Genomic DNA, 18,291 nt, shown 5'->3' with positions numbered 1-18,291 from the left:
TGGCATTATGCTGATTCATGGCAATCTTGATGTTATATTGCCTGAATTAAAATCCCCACCCTGCCTCTTCCTAGCTACATGGCCTTGAAAAAGTTTTTTAACTTCCCTGTAAAATTTAGATATTAATAAATGTCTACTTTTTTAAGTTAAAGACTAAAGACTAAGATACATGAAAACGCTCAGCACAATACCTAGCAAATAGCAAGAACCTAATAAATTTTGGCAATTATTGTGTACATTGATTTTAAATTTTCTCCCTGCCCTTTTAATGCTAGTAAGTGGAATACCTCAAATCCTGATAGGTGTCAAGGATAACCAACCTCTAGGAAAAACCAGCTTCCAGTCAAAAATCATATCTGATAAGAGTGGTCTCTGTACTTGGAGGGAGATTTCTTCCCAAAAGCAGTAGATTCTTCTACCTACTCTCTTCTCCCTACAAGTGCCAAATGTCAGTCCACGAAAGGAGGTAGGAGTTGCTAAACTGGTTAGAAGTTTGTTTTGTTTTTATTTCATAATATGTATTGCCACCTTCCATGAACAACTAAAAGAGAGCAGAGGACCAAATGACAGAGTGCATGCTCTCCCCTTTCAAGCTGTCCAGTCACTCCTCCATCAGGATAGGGACCTCTCAGGGGATGAATGGTTTTATTTCCCCAGAAATAAATTAGGCCAAGGAGATTGTTGTCAAGCACTGGGGCGAGACTGGCCCAACTACAGCAACCCTAGCCTTGGGACACCCTCCTAAGTGAACATGAATGGAATTGCCAGACTTATGAGCTAGGAGTAGGCTTGGGGAAGAAAGTGACTTTCAACAGCTAGAAAAGCTAGCAGCAAAACTGACCACAAATGAGTTTAGCTTAGATAATTCAGGGGAAAACTAATCTCCTAGTGGAAGAAGGTAGTTCTAGATGAAAAACCTATTTCACGTAGACCTATGGAAAAGCACACTGCCCAGAGGACTGTCTGCGTTCCTTTATACCAACATTAAATATATATACTATCTCTGCCTGCTCCCTCCCTGCCACCTGTCCTTCCAGTCTCAGCCCAAACCAGCTCCTCCTCCTTCCAGCCCTCCTTTTTTAAAGAGCTCTTTATTAGCTCTAAACAGGGAAGGGGAGGGCATGAGATGATTGGCTAAGAGGGAGCAGCACCACCCTGCTCATTCCCCTCCCATTCCCTCCCTGAGGAAACAGCTGGAATGAGAGGTAGGGAGGGGAGCCTAGGATTGGCTGAGTCAGTGGCAGGGTGGGGGCCAGGCAGCACAGATGAAGCATTTACCTGTCTAGGTAAGTCAGGAGGAGGTCAAAAGGAGAAGAAAACAGTAGGAGGCAGGGGAAGCAGCCTCTGTCTCCGTCTCTGCCCTTTGAAATAAAAGGGTATTTCTTTCCTGTCTTCAGCCCCCAACCCAGTGGAGGTGAGTTAATCACTAACCAACTACTGCTTATCCTGCAGCAAGAGGAAGGGGTTTCATGGGAAATCAGAACTACAGAGGAAGGAAGGTGTCCCTCTATACCCAAGCTAGGGAGCTTTCCTATCTGTTCCCCAATTCTCTGAGTTCATTCTGGGGTCAGATCAGGTTGGTAGTGACTTGAGATTGTAGTATTTTTGTGGAGACCGGGGCTGGGAGGACCTTCTTTTTCATTTACCTCCTTAGGTTGGATAGGCATATTGTGCAAACAACACGAAAAAGAAAATAGATTTGTTTTGGAAATTTCCATCTCTGAACAATTGAAATTGAGTTGTGATTTTGGAAAATAACAGTTGAAATAGAGGGAGTCAAAACGGGGGAGAGTATCTTGGTTTTCCATCGCGATTATAACCGGAAATTCTCCCGTGGCTTTACCAACTCGGTGTCGATCTTTGTTTAAATAATGGGTGCAGTGTGTGTGTGTGTGTTTGATCATGCTCGTTTGATAATGGAGCTCTCTGTGGACAGGTGTGTTAGGCATGAGCTGCACTAGGTTGTTTGTAAAGGGATATAAGGTTTGGGCATGTGGGGAAAACTTCAACTCCAGCTACCAGCTCATCTTTGGAAAACCCATGGATAATCTAGCTGCAAAGCCAAGTTTATTTGGGTTCTACTCAATTAACTTTCTGACTCTGCCTGTTAATAGATGCAGAGACTGGCAAACAGAAAGCTACTTGGCTGTGCTGGGCCTCACCTACATGAATATTTCGCAGCTGCATGTCAAGTCTAGTTAGAGTTCCAAGTGGGGCTCAGGCCAAGGTAGTGTGGCAGAGTCCACAGACAGAGAATCAGACCAGGGTGGTGGCTTTGTTTTGTTTTCCTGCAGGTGTCCAAGTTGGCAGTTTGTGTGGCAGATTTACCTGCAGAAGGAAGGCAGATGTAGGAGTCGAGTCAGAGTAGCAAGTCGCCTCTCCATTATCCATCTTGGGGGGTTTAACCCTTTGGTCCCTAACTTTGATTCTTTCCCTCCTGCTGCAGAGAAGAGGGAAGTGGGAAGACCTCAGTGCCAGGCTCAAGGGCCTGGCACACACAGTCCTGAGTGAATATATGGGTTTTCCAGTCCTGACAACTGGAGATTCAGACTTGAGCTTACCTCACACCACAGAGCCAGCACCCCACACTCACTGACTGAGGGCTGCCCTAGATGGTGAACTTAGGAGTAAAGACCACCAGCAGTGTCTAACAAAGCTCTCCTATGCAGAGAGTATTTCTCCCTGCTCCTTGCCTCAAATCTACTGGTGAAAAGGAAGATGATAATGTTGCCTAAACACATACAGAAACTTGCCCATGTGCTCATGGAGACGGATATGCACATTGTGCAAGTTTTAGTCTTTCTGATATTTTTCTTAGGATATTTTCCAGCCCAAGGCACATCTCTGGGTAGTCAACAAGAAGCAGAGACACCTGGATTGAAAGATAGGAAACCTCTTTGACTAGTAGGCAGAGAGGCAGAGCTCTTGGAGGACATGTGGGTGAGTTCGTTGGAGGAGGAGGATGAGAGAGACCTGGGTCTGATTAGAAGGTGCAGATAAGCCAACCTGGAACGGAGCTGGAGCCCTCTCTCCACCCCACCCTCTCCAGATGCCAGAACTTCACCTGTTCTTTATTCCCTCTCCTCCAAGACTTGGCAGTATTTAGTATTTTAGTCAGTGGAGTAGTTAATATTTAATTCAGGATGGATGGCCCTGACTATTTAAGTGCTACATATTTCTTAACCCATTCCCTCCTCCCATTAAGTTCCCAAAGAGGTCAAGGGTTAAAAGATACCAAACTCTCACCTTGAGTGTTTTGTTTGTTTCTCAGTCTTCTTATCAGGGTTTCGATGGCTGCCCTGAGACAGCCCCCATCGTTCAAGGTTGTGAAGTCGGTGAAAGGAAATGCAGCTTTCACCTTTCAGATTTTTTAGGTCAGAAAACTAGGTATGGAGATGAGGTGACAGCACCTCACTCAGCTTTGGTTTCAGGTTCAGACTCCTCTCTGCAGGGAGTATGTAATCCCTAAAGACATGAGTTTCCTTGGCAGTTGGTGTCATTTCTTTACTGTGGAAATAGCTGCTGTTGGGGCAATACACCGGCCTGGAAGTATAAAGCTGAAGCAGATCATTTGTAGGGTTTAAGGTATGAAGTAGAAGAAGAAGGGGGTCTTAAGGCTTTTAGTATTTTAGTCAGGGGTGACTAGTAACCATTCTCAGGGGCATGCCCCTCTTGCATCCAGATAGTCCCTGAGATGCCCCGTGGAGGGCTGTCCTGTATATGCAAGTATAGGTCATTTCCTGTGTCCCTTAGGAAGGGCTAGTGGTAAGAGCCATAACTTTCTCACCTGTAAAATGAAGAAAATGTCAGATCCTGCCTATGTTTCCAGTTTATGCTGAAGATCTAATTAGCATATCTGAGAGCACTTTGCAAGCTATGGCATGCTGTGTTCTTGTGAAGCAGTACTTTTCCTACCACTTTTATCTCTTCCAGCTACTTGAAGGTATCCTAGGTTCTGAAACGAAAGTGTCATAGGCTTCGCTGGTAGGAAGGAGAGACTAGAAAACCTCTGTAAAGTCTAAAGCATACTTAGAAGCACAAGGGTAGCAATTTTCTCTGAAAGTAAGAGGCATCATCTGCTCACCCATTCATAGAGAATATTATGCTAATTACAGTGAGTCACTTTAAATATTTACTGCCCTGATTTTATAGAGAAGAAAATTGGAGCCCAAAACTAGACCCTTAGATCTACACTGACTTTTTGACAACAATGCCTTCGTCTTATACGGTTTTGTACCACTAGCACCTATTATTAGGTGCTCACAAATGTTAGTTTAACTGAAAACATTGCCCAAATTTCACTGAGCCATATATTATCCAGGAAATTAAATATTTAAGAAAAAGCTCACAGTAATAGGTTAGAAACCAAGAGGAAACCTTCCAAAAGCTCAACCCAATAGACCCTAGAACAGATGGCAAGTTCATTCATTCAGCATTTTTTGAGTGTTTTCTGTGTGCCTAGACTTACAGAGATGGATCTCCTTTGCTACAGTGGCCTCAGTCCTACAGAATGTTAGGAATGGGTTAGTCCTCCCTGAACTTGAGCATCATTCATGGAGTGGGTAGCTGAGATGACTGAACTTCACCCACGTGGTTTCTCATGTTCCTGTTTCTTTGAGTTTCTGGGTACTGGGGAGCTTAACCTCATGAAGAAACCCTAAGAACTTCCTCACCCCACGTTTATTTATCATTGGGCTTCTTTGGTGTCTCTGTCCCTCCAGTCCCCTCCTTATCTCCTAGGAGGATCTGGACCCCTATGAACCAGATGTCTGGCTCACTAGGGATCTCTCCTCTTTTCCCCCCACTGTCGTGCCCCTCCCTACCTGCCCCTTTTGAGAGACTCCTCCCAAGCAGAAGAGGAGCTCTCTCCATGGGGCTCCATACTTGCCAGCTCTATAGGGCTGGAAGGCTGACTCACCCAACCCAGCCCAAACCTGACTTTGGCACTGGAAGTGATTATTACCGGAGGCCAAGAGGACATCTGCCCTGGCATCCAAAGCCCAAGCCTCCAAATCTCAAATAGATCACGTTTTATTCTAGGACATTTTACCTAGTGTTGGGAGGGTTGGAAAGATGAAAGAAAATACAGGATGGCATTAAAGGGAAAACATGGATTTGAATCAGACAAACTTTATTCTAATTCTGGCTCTCCTCCAACTCTCTGTTTGATCTTGGAACGGTCTTTTCATCCTAATTCTTTTAGAATTTCATTTTAACAGCAGACTCACTTCTGGCCTGCCGTCTCCAGTGGAGTATTTCCCACAAACAGCCACATCAAAATTCTTGGGACTTTCAGAGGGAAGATGGCACTGCCTTCCTTTGCTACTACTTTTGTTACAATGATATTGAAACTTTTTTCCCCTAAGGAATTGGAGTTGGGAGGAAGCTATATGGGACATTTCTCTTGTTCATTTGACATGGGCTCGGGAATCTCATTGGGAATATGTGCAACAACAGAGGCACTAGAAAGAAAGAAATTCACTAGAAAGAAAATAGGTTTGTGTCAACCACTGCAGGTGCCCTGTTTATCCCTCTAGGCTAGGGAGTTAAAGATGGACATCGTAGTGGTGGTTGTGATGATGTTGGTGATATTGACTATGATAGCAGGTGACAATTTGCACCATGCAAAGTGTTTTACATGGTCTCGCAATAACCCTATGAGGTAGGTATTATTAAGGGACCTGTTTCTTCTCTCAAGTCTACAGTCTCCCATTAAACCAAAACCCTTCTTTTCTGAGCTCCTCTTTTTCTTGTTTCAATTTAGTTTGATCCTAGATAGATCTTGTCTTTTTCTTGTTACAAGAACAGTAATAGTTAATTATTGACTCATGAGGTCTTAGGGTATTTACTACCAACTAAACTGTGCTAACTGTCCTCTCATTTAATCCTCATACTAACATTATTTAATGAGGAAAAACAGACTCAGAGTAATTTGCCTCAAGTCACATAACTGTAAACGGCTAAACTGGGATTTGAGCCCAGACCCAACTAACTCCAGAACTCAAGCTATTGACCCCTGTAATATTTATTGCTTATAGTAATGAAAATGTAGGTTAAGCTCCTTGGTTCAGAGAAAAATGTAAGAGAAGTAGTAGAAGCTTCTTTCTGACTAGACTCCCTCTCCACCACCTAAGTCTGTCCTTCTGCATGTATTTGAGCCAGCTCCAGGGTCCTTCCATGCAGGCTGGGGGTTTCACGCCCCTCTTCCAGCTCTCTGCTTGCTTGGTGTCCTTCCCGCCATGCCACCCAGGGCCTGGGCAGAGCCTTGCCGAAGTCTTGGCTCACATGTGGCTTTGATTCTTCTCTTTTCAGGCCCAGCTTGGGACATTGTTCACTTCCCCTCGCTTCCCCTCTGGGAGCCCCCTTTGCCACCCCTGCAACTTGTTTTGGGCGATGCCCGAGAGGGAGCTGTGGCCAGCGGGGCCTGGCTCAGAACCCGTGACTCGTGTCGGCAGCTGTGACAGCATGATGAGCAGCACCTCCACCCGCTCTGGATCTGTACGTAATACTCTCCCTCCCGCAACCTGGTCTGCTCTCTGCACATCTGCCCTGCCCTGCCCTGCCCTGTTCTTTCCTGCCACCCATCCTGGCTCACTACACCTTCTCTTTCATTGTTGGGGAGTGAATCACAACACCAGTGGGTGCTTTCTGCCTGAGTCAGCCCTGGCTCTATAGAGAATAGGATGGGACGACCTTAGAGATCAACTGAGCAAATGAGACTTTTTCCCCCAATTTTCATTAGGTTGGGGGTTGGATTGAGCAGAAAGAGTAGGCCTGTAATCTGAGGTCATGGTGGAAACCAAAACGTAGATTTTCGTAGCACACGGATTATTGAAGTTCTCTGCAATGAGCAGCATTACTTTAGTCTCTTACAAAGATAAAAGAAAATAGGTAATTAGGAGTCTAGGTTCTGGAACCAAACAGATCTAAGTTCTCTACTTATAAGCTGTATGACCTTGGGCAAATTACTTAATTTCTCTAAGCTTTAGCCTCCTCTGTTTTCAAATGTGATAGTGTTCATATCTAATTCAATTTGTGGGGAGTAAATGAGATACAAGTAAAGCACCTATCACATGCCTCCATGTAGAAAAGAATCAGCCTTTCTAGGAGCAGAGACTGAGAATCTTCCAAAGTCACTGTGTTTAGCTACTTGTGAGTGGCATTTAATAAACTGTAATTTTTCTGGGCATGAATTTAAATCTCAGTTGTTGTAAGGTTGGTGAAAGAGTAAATCTGTGCTGCATCCAGACACAAACATTTGTTGTTCATGCTTGTCACATACATAAGAATCCTGGAGAATTTATGCTTTTTTACATTATATCCTATAGAAGTATTTGAAAATTTAAGGATTTTAAGGGTGTCTACTGAATATCAAGGCTGTTTAAGACAACCAATGGATTTTGATATGTAAAAATGGAGTAGAGAAAGAAACATACACGCACAAATCCGAAGTGCAGACCATCAGACAAATTTCATTTTGACCCTAGATAATGGGTCTGTGGAGAAGTCTTTCTATGTCTGTTAGACTGAGGCCAATGTGAATAGTCACATACCATTGGACACAGAATGTGACAGGGATTAAAGGTTTTCAAAGTGAATCATTCATGAAGGAGAAACTAAGAGTCAGCTTATCCTTAGCAAGGCTATTTTAGAAGTAAGAGGACAATAAAGATATTTTTCTTCAAGAAACTCTTGGAGTCAGCTTCAGAGCTTCCAGGGGTTATATTTGGGGCTTCCTTTCACATGTAGGCCCACATCAATCAACAGACAGGTGGCTCTTTAAGGGGCAGAGGCAACTGGAAGGGTTATTCCGCAACCCTCTCCCCTCCTTCCAGGATATTTTTAGAGCTGTCTCAAAATCTTTCCTGGCCATCTGAGTGGGCCTGAAGAATGTACAACTCTGAAGTGTCCCAAATATTAGGAAAAGGGGTGGAGGTGCCAAGAAAAGACTCAGCCCAAATTTCTTATATTCTAATTTGCCTTTTTGTTTTCCCTTCAACTTCCTCTGTGGAAGAGCAACTGTTCCAGCAACCTTCTAGCCCCGTACAACATAGACAGTAACTGTCTGAGATGACCGTTATCATTTTCTTCCAAAAACCTCTATGTACCCCCTCATAATGGATATGATCTACTTTCAGATCTACTTAACATTTAATACTAAGCTGCTTTTCCCTCCTCCCATACCATCTAGTTTCTCCACCAACCTCCCCCTTTAAGTTAATATTTGCTTTAGAAATGCACACTTATTTTAATATTAGCCAGAGCCAAATGCCATCACGAAAGTAAATATACAAGGGGAAAAAGTCCCGTATGGAATGCATTTCAAAGTCAACTACAAATCATTTAGTACATTTATCTATGGCCAGTCATGCCACGGTTCCTACTGGCCTGGCAGCTTATAGCTGGCTGCATTTCCTGCTTTTCCTCATACTGTCCTTGACATACCAGATCAAGTATGCAGAAGTACTTTTAAAAGTTAAAAGCAATACCACTGAAGTTTCAGGTCAAATGGTTATGTTGCCCTTCTTATTTGGAGCTAAATCAGAGGTGCCCAAAGTGAAATGTTTGACAAAGGCTGTCAAACATTGGAACTTGGGACTGCTTCTAATCTGTGCCCCTAAGCATTCCAGCCAGGACTAAGCAAAAGAAAGGCCCCTGCCATGTGCCTGCCCAGCTCCAGAGCTGGGTGCTAGCGGGCCAACCTCCGGACACACTCTGCGCTCCCTGGTGCCTACAGTTTCAGGAGGCAACTCCAGCAGCTTTGCAGAGTAGCAGGAGGGAAAGGTTTCCAGCTCTTCAACATTCCTTCCCCTTCGCAGGGTGGTTCTCAGGCCCCGCCAGTTTCTGCGGAGGGAGCGCTTTCTCACAGCTCTCTCTCCCTCTCCTGTTCTCACCCTTCCCCATCCCCCTGCCCCCAACAGAGTGATAGCAGCTACGACTTCCTGTCCGCTGAAGAGAAGGAGTGTCTGCTCTTCCTGGAGGAGACCATCGGCTCGTTGGACACGGAGGCTGACAGCGGACTGTCCACTGACGAGTCTGAGCCAGCCACAACTCCCAGAGGTTTCCGAGCACTGCCCGTAACCCAGCCCACTCCCCGGGGTAAGGCAGACCCTCTGAGGTAGAACCCCAGCAGAGGAGGGAGTCAGGGAGGGCTGGGTGGTTGGCTCTGGAGAGACTGAGTCAGTCTAGGGAGCTAATCTGGGTGACACAGAGGACAAGGGTAAGAGAGATAAGGAGAGGGAAGGGCTCCCCAGCTGCAGTGGGAAGCACCTCGAGGCCCTCGTTAGAGAGTGTGGAGAGCCAGTGGTGCTCAGGCTCAGCAGAAGGGAAACAAAACAACACACAAGTGTGGCCATGAGTGTGGGGCCGCATGTCCCAGGGTGTGAGGAGCATTTTACTCCTGAGGACAGTCCCTCTGGTATTGGGGCTGCAGTTTTGTGTTGTTTCATTTAGCAAATATTTATTAACAATTAGTTAGCCCCTCCCTGGAGCTAGAGCTCTGCAGCAGGGCCCTCACCTCTGTTCACTCTTTTATGTTCTTTCTGACCCTCACAGGAGGTCCAGAGGAGACCATCACTCAGCAAGGACGAGCGCCACGGACAGTGACTGAGTCCAGCTCATCCCATCCTCCTGAGCCCCAGGGCCTAGGCCTCAGGTCTGGCTCCTACAGCCTCCCCAGGAATATCCACATTGCCAGAAGCCAGAATTTCAGGAAAAGCACCACCCAGGCTAACAGTCACACCCCTGGAGAAGCGGGGAGGCTTGTGCAAGAGCCTGAGAAAGAACAGGTCAGCCAGAGCAACCAACCCAGTCAGGCACCTGCCAGCCCCCAGGAGGCTGCCCTTGACTTGGACGTGGTGCTCATCCCTCCACCAGAAGCTTTCCGGGACACCCAGCCAGAGCAGTGTAGGGAAGCCAGCCTGCCCGAGGGGCCAGGACAGCAGGGCCACACACCCCAGCTCCACACACCATCCAGCTCCCACGAAAGAGAGCAGACTGCTTCAGAGGCCATGTCCCAAAAAGCCAAGGAAACAGGTTCAACTGGGTACGCACAACAATCCCGGCCTCCTCCTGCAGTGTTGCCTCAGAAAGCAAGAGCTGAAGATGTTCCCTTCCCATTAGGGGAGGACCCAAACAGCCGACTAGCTCCTCTCACAACCCCTAAGCCCCGGAAGCTGCCACCTAATATTGTTCTGAAGAGCAGCCGAAGCAGTTTCCACAGTGATCCCCAGCACTGGCTGCCCCGCCACACAGAGGCTGCCCCTGGAGATTCTGGCCTGGTCTCCTCTTCACTGCAGGAGCAGAGAAAAGCACGTAGAGAAGCTCTAGAGAAGCTGGGGCTACCCCAGGATCAAGATGAGCCTGGACTCCACTTCAGTAAGCCCACCAGCTCCATCAGACCCAAGGAGACACGTGCCCAGCGTCCGTCCCCAGCTCCAGATCTGGCTCAGCCTGCAGCTCCAGCCCAGGCCTCAGCAGCTATTCCTGCTGCTGGGAAGGCTCTGGCTCAAGCTCCGGCTCCAGCTCCAGGTCAAGCTCAGGGACCTTTGACAATGAAGTCTCCAGCTCCAGGCAATGTCGCAGCTACCAAAACTATGCCAATTCCTATCCCTAAGGCCCCAAGGGCAAACAGTCCCCTGACTCCACCAAAGTCAGACTCAGGGCTGACTCCACCAAGGCCAGAGTCAGGGCTGACTCTCCAGGAGAGCAACACCCCTGGCCTGAGACAGATGAACTTCAAGTCCAACACTCTGGAGCGCTCAGGCGTGGGACTAAGCAACTACCTTTCAGCTGAGAAAGACGCCAGCCCCAAAATCAGCACTTCTCTGGGAAAGGGCTCCTTCTTGGACAAGATCTCTCCCAGCGTCTTGCGTAATTCTCGGCCCCGCCCGGCCTCCTTGGGCACGGGGAAAGACTTTGCAGGTATCCAGGTAGGCAAGCTGGCTGACCTGGAGCAGGAGCAGAGCTCCAAGCGCCTGTCCTACCAAGGACAGAGCCGTGACAAACTTCCTCGGCCCCCGTGTGTCAGTGTCAAGATCTCCCCAAAAGGTGTCCCCAATGAACACAGAAGGGAGGCCCTGAAGAAGCTGGGACTGTTGAAGGAGTAGACTCTGCCACCAGTGCGGACTTTGTCCTGGCTGAACAAGAAGAGACACATGCTCCACTTGGGAGCCTTTGCCACCGCACAACTGAGGGCTCAAGATGAACAGGAGGGAGAGATTTGAGTCCAAGCATACATTTATATTCAGAGTGTTGTGCCGTTGAGTGCCCACATGGATCATTTCTAAGGTGATCTCCACAAGAGGGGGTGTGTGCATGTGTGTTTGGTGTGTTGGGGGGGGTGCTGGATACATCACTGAAACTATTTATATAACACAATGAGTCACTGTTCAGAATTTTGCTCTTGTTAGAGGTTTTCTTACATTGGGTAGAGTCCAGCCTAGCCAGAGCTGAGTGAAGGGGCTGGCCATGCCTGAGAAGAAAAGTCAAATGAGACAATGGACATGTCCATGACTTGGAAAAAAGTTACATCCAGAAAATGCAGGGTCATGTGAAATATGGGCCTCCTGGAATCCCTACAGTGGATGGAGACTGGCTCATACCTTGCCAGATCCCTCTCTCAGTTCCAGCCTTCTGGACAAGGCCTGGGCTAAGCAGAGCTGATTCGTTATCTCTTCACCCACTGCCCTCTCAGTATCACCAGTCTCAAAGACAGGGTACATCCCTGTAACCCAACCTCTCGGTTGACTGATAGCAGAACAGCTCTTTTTGGTCTGAGAAGGCAGGATAAGTGACCACGTATTTATGCCACTACCTCCACCAGGGAGAGTCCTTCTCCACAGGCTTGATAAATTCAATCACTAACTGTGCTGTGGCCCTGACTCTGCTACTCCCGTTCTTCCTGCTTTCCTGCTCCCTATCTCAGTCTGCACTGACCCCAGGGCTGGGCTGACATCAAGGTGGGAGCCCAGCCCATGGGCTTTATAAACACCCAAGAACCGTTTCAGATCTTCTCTGTGCTGATGCAGGTAGTTTTAAATTTTTCTCAGTTCCAGTGATAGAAAACCCACACAATACATCCTCTGCCAGTCTTAATAGAATACCAGAGGTCAGAGGGGCCTCAGAGAAGTTCTGACCCAGTGCTGCTGGGGAAGGGAAGTGACTCACCCTGGGTCAGCCTGCCATTTGGGGAAAGAGCTGAGGTTCTTACCCTCGTTGCATGCTGTCACCTCTCCTTAGTCAGTGCTCTTGTACATCCACACAGCACCCTCAGGACCCATAGTCACCACCAAAGACTCAACCCTAAGGCCCTTCAAGATCTCAAAGTGTCTTCTGAAGCATCAGAGATTAAATATTGTTCAAACTAATAGTTATTGCTGTGACTTTTAATTTTATATTTGGAAGATAGCTATATGGTAACTCATCATTAACCAGAACACCCCTCCCCTCAAATTCCCTGACCAAGTCGTGCAGCTTGAGCAGATGCCGAAAGAGGGTATTATGGGTGGGCAGTGTGGGCTTGCAAATACAAGCTTGGAGGTGAGACATGGCCAGATATGACTCCTCCTTCCCCTTAGGAAGTAAATCTTACTTATAGGCTGTGAACTGCATGGAGTCCAGGATGCCCAGATGTGAGGGGTAGATAAAGGGAATGCTGTTGGAAAGGCGCCTTTTAAGGCTGCTGAGAATTTCTAGGCTGTGTCCTGATGGACACAGCACCATCAAAGTCCAGAATTTCTGAAAATGGTGACAAGGTTAAGGTAAGGACAACAAATACTCCACCCTGTCATGGTATGTGGGGTGTGGGTGTGGCGGTTTCTATGTACATTTGCTTATACACACACATCCAAAAGCCTGTGCCTCATTCCTGCCCATGGGTGAGGACTTAGTCTGTCATGGCTGATGGGGGTTCCCACAACTGGTCAAGTTATGTCTTATTATACACCCCCAGAAAGAGAGAAAATTGCCTTCTGGAGGACTGATTCCGCATGCTGTATTCAGCTGAGTTGATTTATCTGTCTATTTCAACTCAAAAGCTGAAGAATGATCACCTTATTCGGTATTCATTAATTTCCTTGATTAATAGGGAAACTTGGGAATAGCTATAAAGTAAAACTTGGGTGGAACCTGGGCCCTGGCATCACACAAGAGTGATTAAGATGGTCAAGGTCATCAGGAGTACAACCTATTATATTCCTACACCCTGAGAAAGGTCATTTCTCTCCCACACATGACAAAGTAACAGACAACCTGTACCTGCCACTTGGCATCCTCATCCTAGTAACATGGGCATTTCTCTAGTTTTCCTAATCTGAGTTTCCCTTCCCTTGTTATTTAAATATACTGCACTTCTCCACATCCTCATCCTTCAAAGAGTATATTTTGCTCTAAGGATAGTCTTTGGGATTCAAGAACAGAATGATAAATTCAAACTTGGTCATTCTCATTTTGAAGAGATGCAAGAGGGCCCAGTGAGGACATCCGCCTCCCTGAAAGTGGTGCTAGACCCAGCTGAGGTCATTGTATCTATCCTCTTGTATTCATATAGGGTTGCTCTTCATTCAGTGTGAATTGATGAAGAGGGAGGTAAGAGTAGGGTCAGAGTTATTCTTATCTCTTTTCACAGAATTGTGGGTGGAGGTTTGTAAAAGCCATTCATTTGGTTTTCAAAACCAAAGCAACAGCTCCACTTCCACTTGGCCTTAGATCTCTGCTATACCCTGCCATAGCCTTGAAGCCACTGGGCACAAGCCACCTGCCACGTACAGGAGTGGCCTCTCCCAGCCTGGCATGGGAGGGGGGTCTGTGCCCTCAGATGCATTGACAGCTGCTCTTCTGAATTACCACACCTGTGCTACCCTGGGAACTCTGCACTCTGACTCCGTGGGATAGGCCATCTCACACAGAGGTCAAAGGATGAGCCCATTCACTCATATGTGCCTTCTTCCACAGTGGGAAGCGTGATCTGGCAGGGGCCACCTTGTAGGCTGGGGGTGGGCTGGTGAGTGAATGTTGACATTTATTTCATGGAGAAAGGGGAGGTGAAAGATTGGAGAGCAGGTGCCCATCAATGTTCTGAGTTCTAGCTGGAGGTGTAGATTGAAGAGTCTACATGGTCTGTGAGTGTGTGAGATGAACCCTTCCATCCTTTGATGCCTGGTTGTATGTGTAGGCTAAGAAGGACCCTCTTGTCAGTCTGCAAAGCTGTAATCTCATGGACTAGATGAGAGGGGGCCGAGGGAATGGACAGGAGAAGTCGTGCAGAATCTAAGCAGGAATGCAGATAGAATACATCTAGGCCGTTTTCCCCAGGAGAGTGATGATGGAGCATATAGATGTGGCTCAAATTCAGCCTCCATCACTTACCAGTCAGGAACCCTGGCAATATCATTTTAACTTTCTGAACTTCAGTCTTCACCTATAAGATGGGGAAAACAATACCATCCTTTCAAGATTGCTGAGATAAATAAGTGATATAAAACATGTAAAGCTCAGTTCTGGACACAGTGTAGCTACCCAATAAATGATAATATTACCTTCTGGGTCTTATTTTTTTCTTCTCAAAGGAGGTGAATGTAGGGAGGGTTGGATGCCAAGGGCTGTCTCAACCCACTTCTGAGAGAAAGATAGAGTCTGCTGCACATAAAACTTATAGCACAACCAGGCTTCGGCACAGCCTCCAGGTGACTCAGCTTCACCCACGCCAGGCTTCCTGGAGTTTGAAAAGACAGCAATTGGCATGGATGTAATGTGTATGTCCTGGTGCAGCCTGAACCAACTATTTCCAGCTTTCATATCCTCAAACTCAACTTCTTTATCATGAGTCTCTTACTGCCCATGACCATAGAGCTTACTTCTTTTTGCTTCCTCTTACTTTCTTTTGCTGTGTGGCTCAGAGAATTATATGCTGTTCTACAGTTATTTATTTTTAAAATGAAGGTAAAAAAAATAAGCATTTAACAGGAGGAAACTCCTCAGAAAGAAATAAAAGCTAGAAAAGATTTTAAAATTCCTTTTTTTCTTTTAAATAGCACAGTCTTTTAAATTCGTTCATCTCTGGAATGAATCAGGCATTAGTTATCAGGAAGCAAGAAGTGCATTGGATGAGGTCTCTAAATCTCTTCAGGTATGGGGACCTGTGAATTGCTGGAATCATGACCACTGTCATAATCATCACTGACTGTTAGCATACACATGTGGTAAAAACAGATTACACTCTAATTCCAGGCTGTCATTATCTCTTACTCATTACCTAGTTGGATTGTTGTCCTTATCACCACTTGCCACGTATCCAGAGTTCAAAATCACGTGAAACAGGCAGGGGCCTGGACCAGGTCAGCTTTAGTGGGTCACTTCATCTCACTCTCAACATGAGGGACTTGGTCTTTCTCCTAGATCAATGCTAGCCCTGAAATGTATGTTTCGGTAAACCAAAACAAGTTAGTTAGGAAGATCAACACCTGCCAAAAATAATCAAAATATAATCTAAATTAAACTAAACTTCAAAGAACTTGAGAACTTCAAAGAAACTTTTAGGTTCTGTAATTCAACCTCCCACCTAAAGTGGAATTATCTCTATAGTTGGAGATACATATATTTCTCTCTATCATCTATCTATCTGTCTATCTATCTATCTATATTTATGATCAGAAATACACACACACACACATATATATATGTAGGACCAGAAAGAAGGGAGGTTCAGTTTGGGGCATACTGAGTTTGAGGTTGCTGTGGAACTTCTAAGTTGATATGGCCCCTGGCATGTCAACTTAGACATCTATCTATATCTATATCTATATCTATATCTATATCTATCTCCAACTATCTAAATATAGAGAGATATATGGTCAGAAATATGGATGGATAGATGGATGGAGGCTTAATGGATGAATGGATGGATGGATGAGTGGATAGATGGAAGAAGACAGAAAAGGAGGGAAGAGGAGGGGAGGGAAGAAAGATTGAGAATGTACAGTGGCCAAGAGCATAGGCTCAGGAGCCAGACTGCCGGGGTCTCTGCACTTCAGTTTCCTTTTCAGCAATTACCTTTTTCATCTTTTAACTTTCTTTGTTGTGTGGTTCAGGGAACTTTATACTGCCCTACAGTTATTGTTTATCTTAAAAATGGAGGAAAAACGAACTTAGATTATAACAGGATGGAACCCTGTAAAGTAAGGCAATAATAATACTTACCCTTTGCAGTTGTTATGAAAATAGAATCAAATGAGATACTACATATAAACAAAACCACAGCACACTGCTGAATAAATGATGTCTATTCATATTATTGTCACGTAGATGTGTAATTCAGATGTCAACTGGGACCCGCATGAGGACTGGTTCATCTTAGCCTGCACCTAGATTCCTCAGAACTGAAAGAGTCAAAGCCCTTCTCCAGTTTTAAGAGCCTCCTACAGTTCTGTCCTATCTGCATCTGTGTGTGCTGCTTTGGAGTCTCCCCACACCTGCCTCCTTCCCAATCCACACTCTGCCCTCCCCACGCCACACTCTCTGTCTCTGCTCACTGTTGGTCTAGACCCAAAGCCCAGGCCTTTCACAGATTCCCATGGGAAATCAGGTTACGTTAAGCATTTTGTTGTTTTCTGAGTTTTTTACTGAAGGTCAGTGTGGGAGATGCCAAGGGGCCTATCACAACCACATGGCCTCACATCATCTCCCCTTCCACCCTTTCTTTTTCTTTCCCAACTTGTAGCACAACCAGCAAATCCTTCTCACCTCCACCTGACACTTGAGAGCTCTTAGGATCTGAGCATCAACTCCTAGAGACTTTTCAAAAAATTCCTCTTACATGAAGAGAGTTGCTGCACCGAACTCTGTACATGTCTACAGATGGAAAGATTGTTCTGGTGGCTGGGTGGGGAGGGGACCAAGACAGGCTGGGATGGGTGTGAAGGGAACAGTTAGAAAGCTACTACTGTAGTCTGGGAGGGAGGTGGTGGGGCACTGTGCAGCTGTGGTGGTGGCAGAAAGAAGAAAAGAAAGAAGGTTTGAAGATGTTCATCACTGACATGATTTGGTGGACATATTACTGAGGGCGAGGCAGAGTGCGAGGTCATGAGTCATGTTTTGGTTTCATTCCTTAGCGACTGGATGGATACTAATACCACTCACTGAGACATAGACCACGGCGAGAGGCTCAGATCTGGGGGTCCCCTGCATGGGTCTGTGTTTGGACATGTTGAGAGTACAGCACTCTCTACCTCCTGGGACTTCATGCCTGAAAGTGGGACTGAGGCTACAGCACAAGTTGACTTGCAACATCAACACCTCCTCCAACTCACATCAACCCTGCCACACTCTGTTTTCGGGGGTAGGCAGGACTCTGCGAAGGCGTCGTTTGGATTAGTTCCTGGCTCTGTTCAGTTGCTTGGATCTGGGGAAATGTTTGTCATCTCCTCTTTGAGGGACTCTCCTGCCCCCATCCTTTAGGCAGAGGCTCCTGAAGGATCTGTCTTCATGTTCTCTATTAAACGCATCAAGCTTGTCCCAGCTCTGGGACTCTATCTTGGCTGTTCCTTCTCCTGGAGTTCTCTTCTCCTCATCTTTACATAGCTTGTTCCTTCTCATCCTTTAAGTCTCAGATTAAATTTCAGATTTTCTGAGAAGCCTTTGCTGAATGCTCAAGAGAATTACATGAGATATATATTTATGGACGCATCGGAGAATCTTTTCAGTGCTGTGTAGATGGTCGTGACTCTTCTTATTCCTCCAACCTAGGGACGGAGACCCGGAGCAACTCTGCATGGAGCTGCTGGCATGGTGCCTACTGTCTGCACAGTGAAAGGAGGCAGGCACAGGTTTGGGCTTTGGCTGCCCAGCAGCATGGGAATCACAGCTCTTGTCCAGGAACTGGGCATCCCAAGCGGGATCCTATCAAGACTGAAGACCACCTCTTTGCATGTCCACTTCAATTAAACATTTATTGAATCCCTCTTATGAACCAATAATTCTCATATTCAGTATCTCAAGTAATCTTCATAACAGCCCCGCACATTTCTATCTAACTTCCTGTCAATTAGGGAACTAAGGCTCAGACAGTTTACTCAATTTGCCCAAGTTCATAAGTTAATAATTATTGGAGTCATGGATTTGAACTTGGGTTGACCTCTCACCAAGGCCAGTGCTGTTTTGCTATTACAAAGCTGCCATATAAAAATAATTTCATTGACACCTCAAACAGCAAAGATAGAATTGCTCTGTTTTACTATGAGGAACATGAGTTTCAGAGAGCTCATGACATTATAAGAAGTAGAACTAGAGACAGAA

The 18,291-nt window shown here is 46.1% G+C and overlaps 1 protein-coding gene across 8 annotated transcripts; it reads left to right on the top strand.

Annotated features, from left to right (window-relative positions):
* The first annotated feature begins 1,231 nt into the window (after positions 1 to 1,231).
* C1H1orf116 (chromosome 1 C1orf116 homolog) lies at positions 1,232 to 17,956 on the top strand. Of its 8 annotated transcripts, none has more exons than XR_012432468.1 (5): positions 1,232 to 1,286; positions 6,313 to 6,498; positions 8,922 to 9,099; positions 9,556 to 11,289; positions 17,743 to 17,956. XR_012432468.1 is itself a non-coding variant. In XM_045396204.3 (4 exons), the coding sequence occupies exons 2-4, from the start codon at positions 6,394 to 6,396 to the stop codon at positions 11,106 to 11,108; spliced, it is 1,836 nt and encodes a 611-aa protein (XP_045252139.2). In that variant the 5' UTR covers positions 1,232 to 1,286; positions 6,313 to 6,393; the 3' UTR covers positions 11,109 to 14,537. The 8 variants fall into 8 exon arrangements, 3 of the variants coding, with proteins under 3 accessions (XP_045252139.2, XP_005540723.3, XP_005540724.3); XR_006699478.3 differs by having other exon boundaries at positions 1,237 to 1,414; XR_012432467.1 differs by having other exon boundaries at positions 1,237 to 1,414; positions 16,718 to 17,956.
* The last annotated feature ends 335 nt before the right edge of the window (positions 17,957 to 18,291 follow it).

The sequence above is a fragment of the Macaca fascicularis genome, chromosome 1 (assembly GCF_037993035.2).
Source record: "Macaca fascicularis isolate 582-1 chromosome 1, T2T-MFA8v1.1".
NCBI lineage: Eukaryota > Metazoa > Chordata > Mammalia > Primates > Cercopithecidae > Macaca > Macaca fascicularis.
Note: the sequence above shows the minus strand (reverse complement) of the source record. Positions and strands in the feature narration are given on the sequence as shown.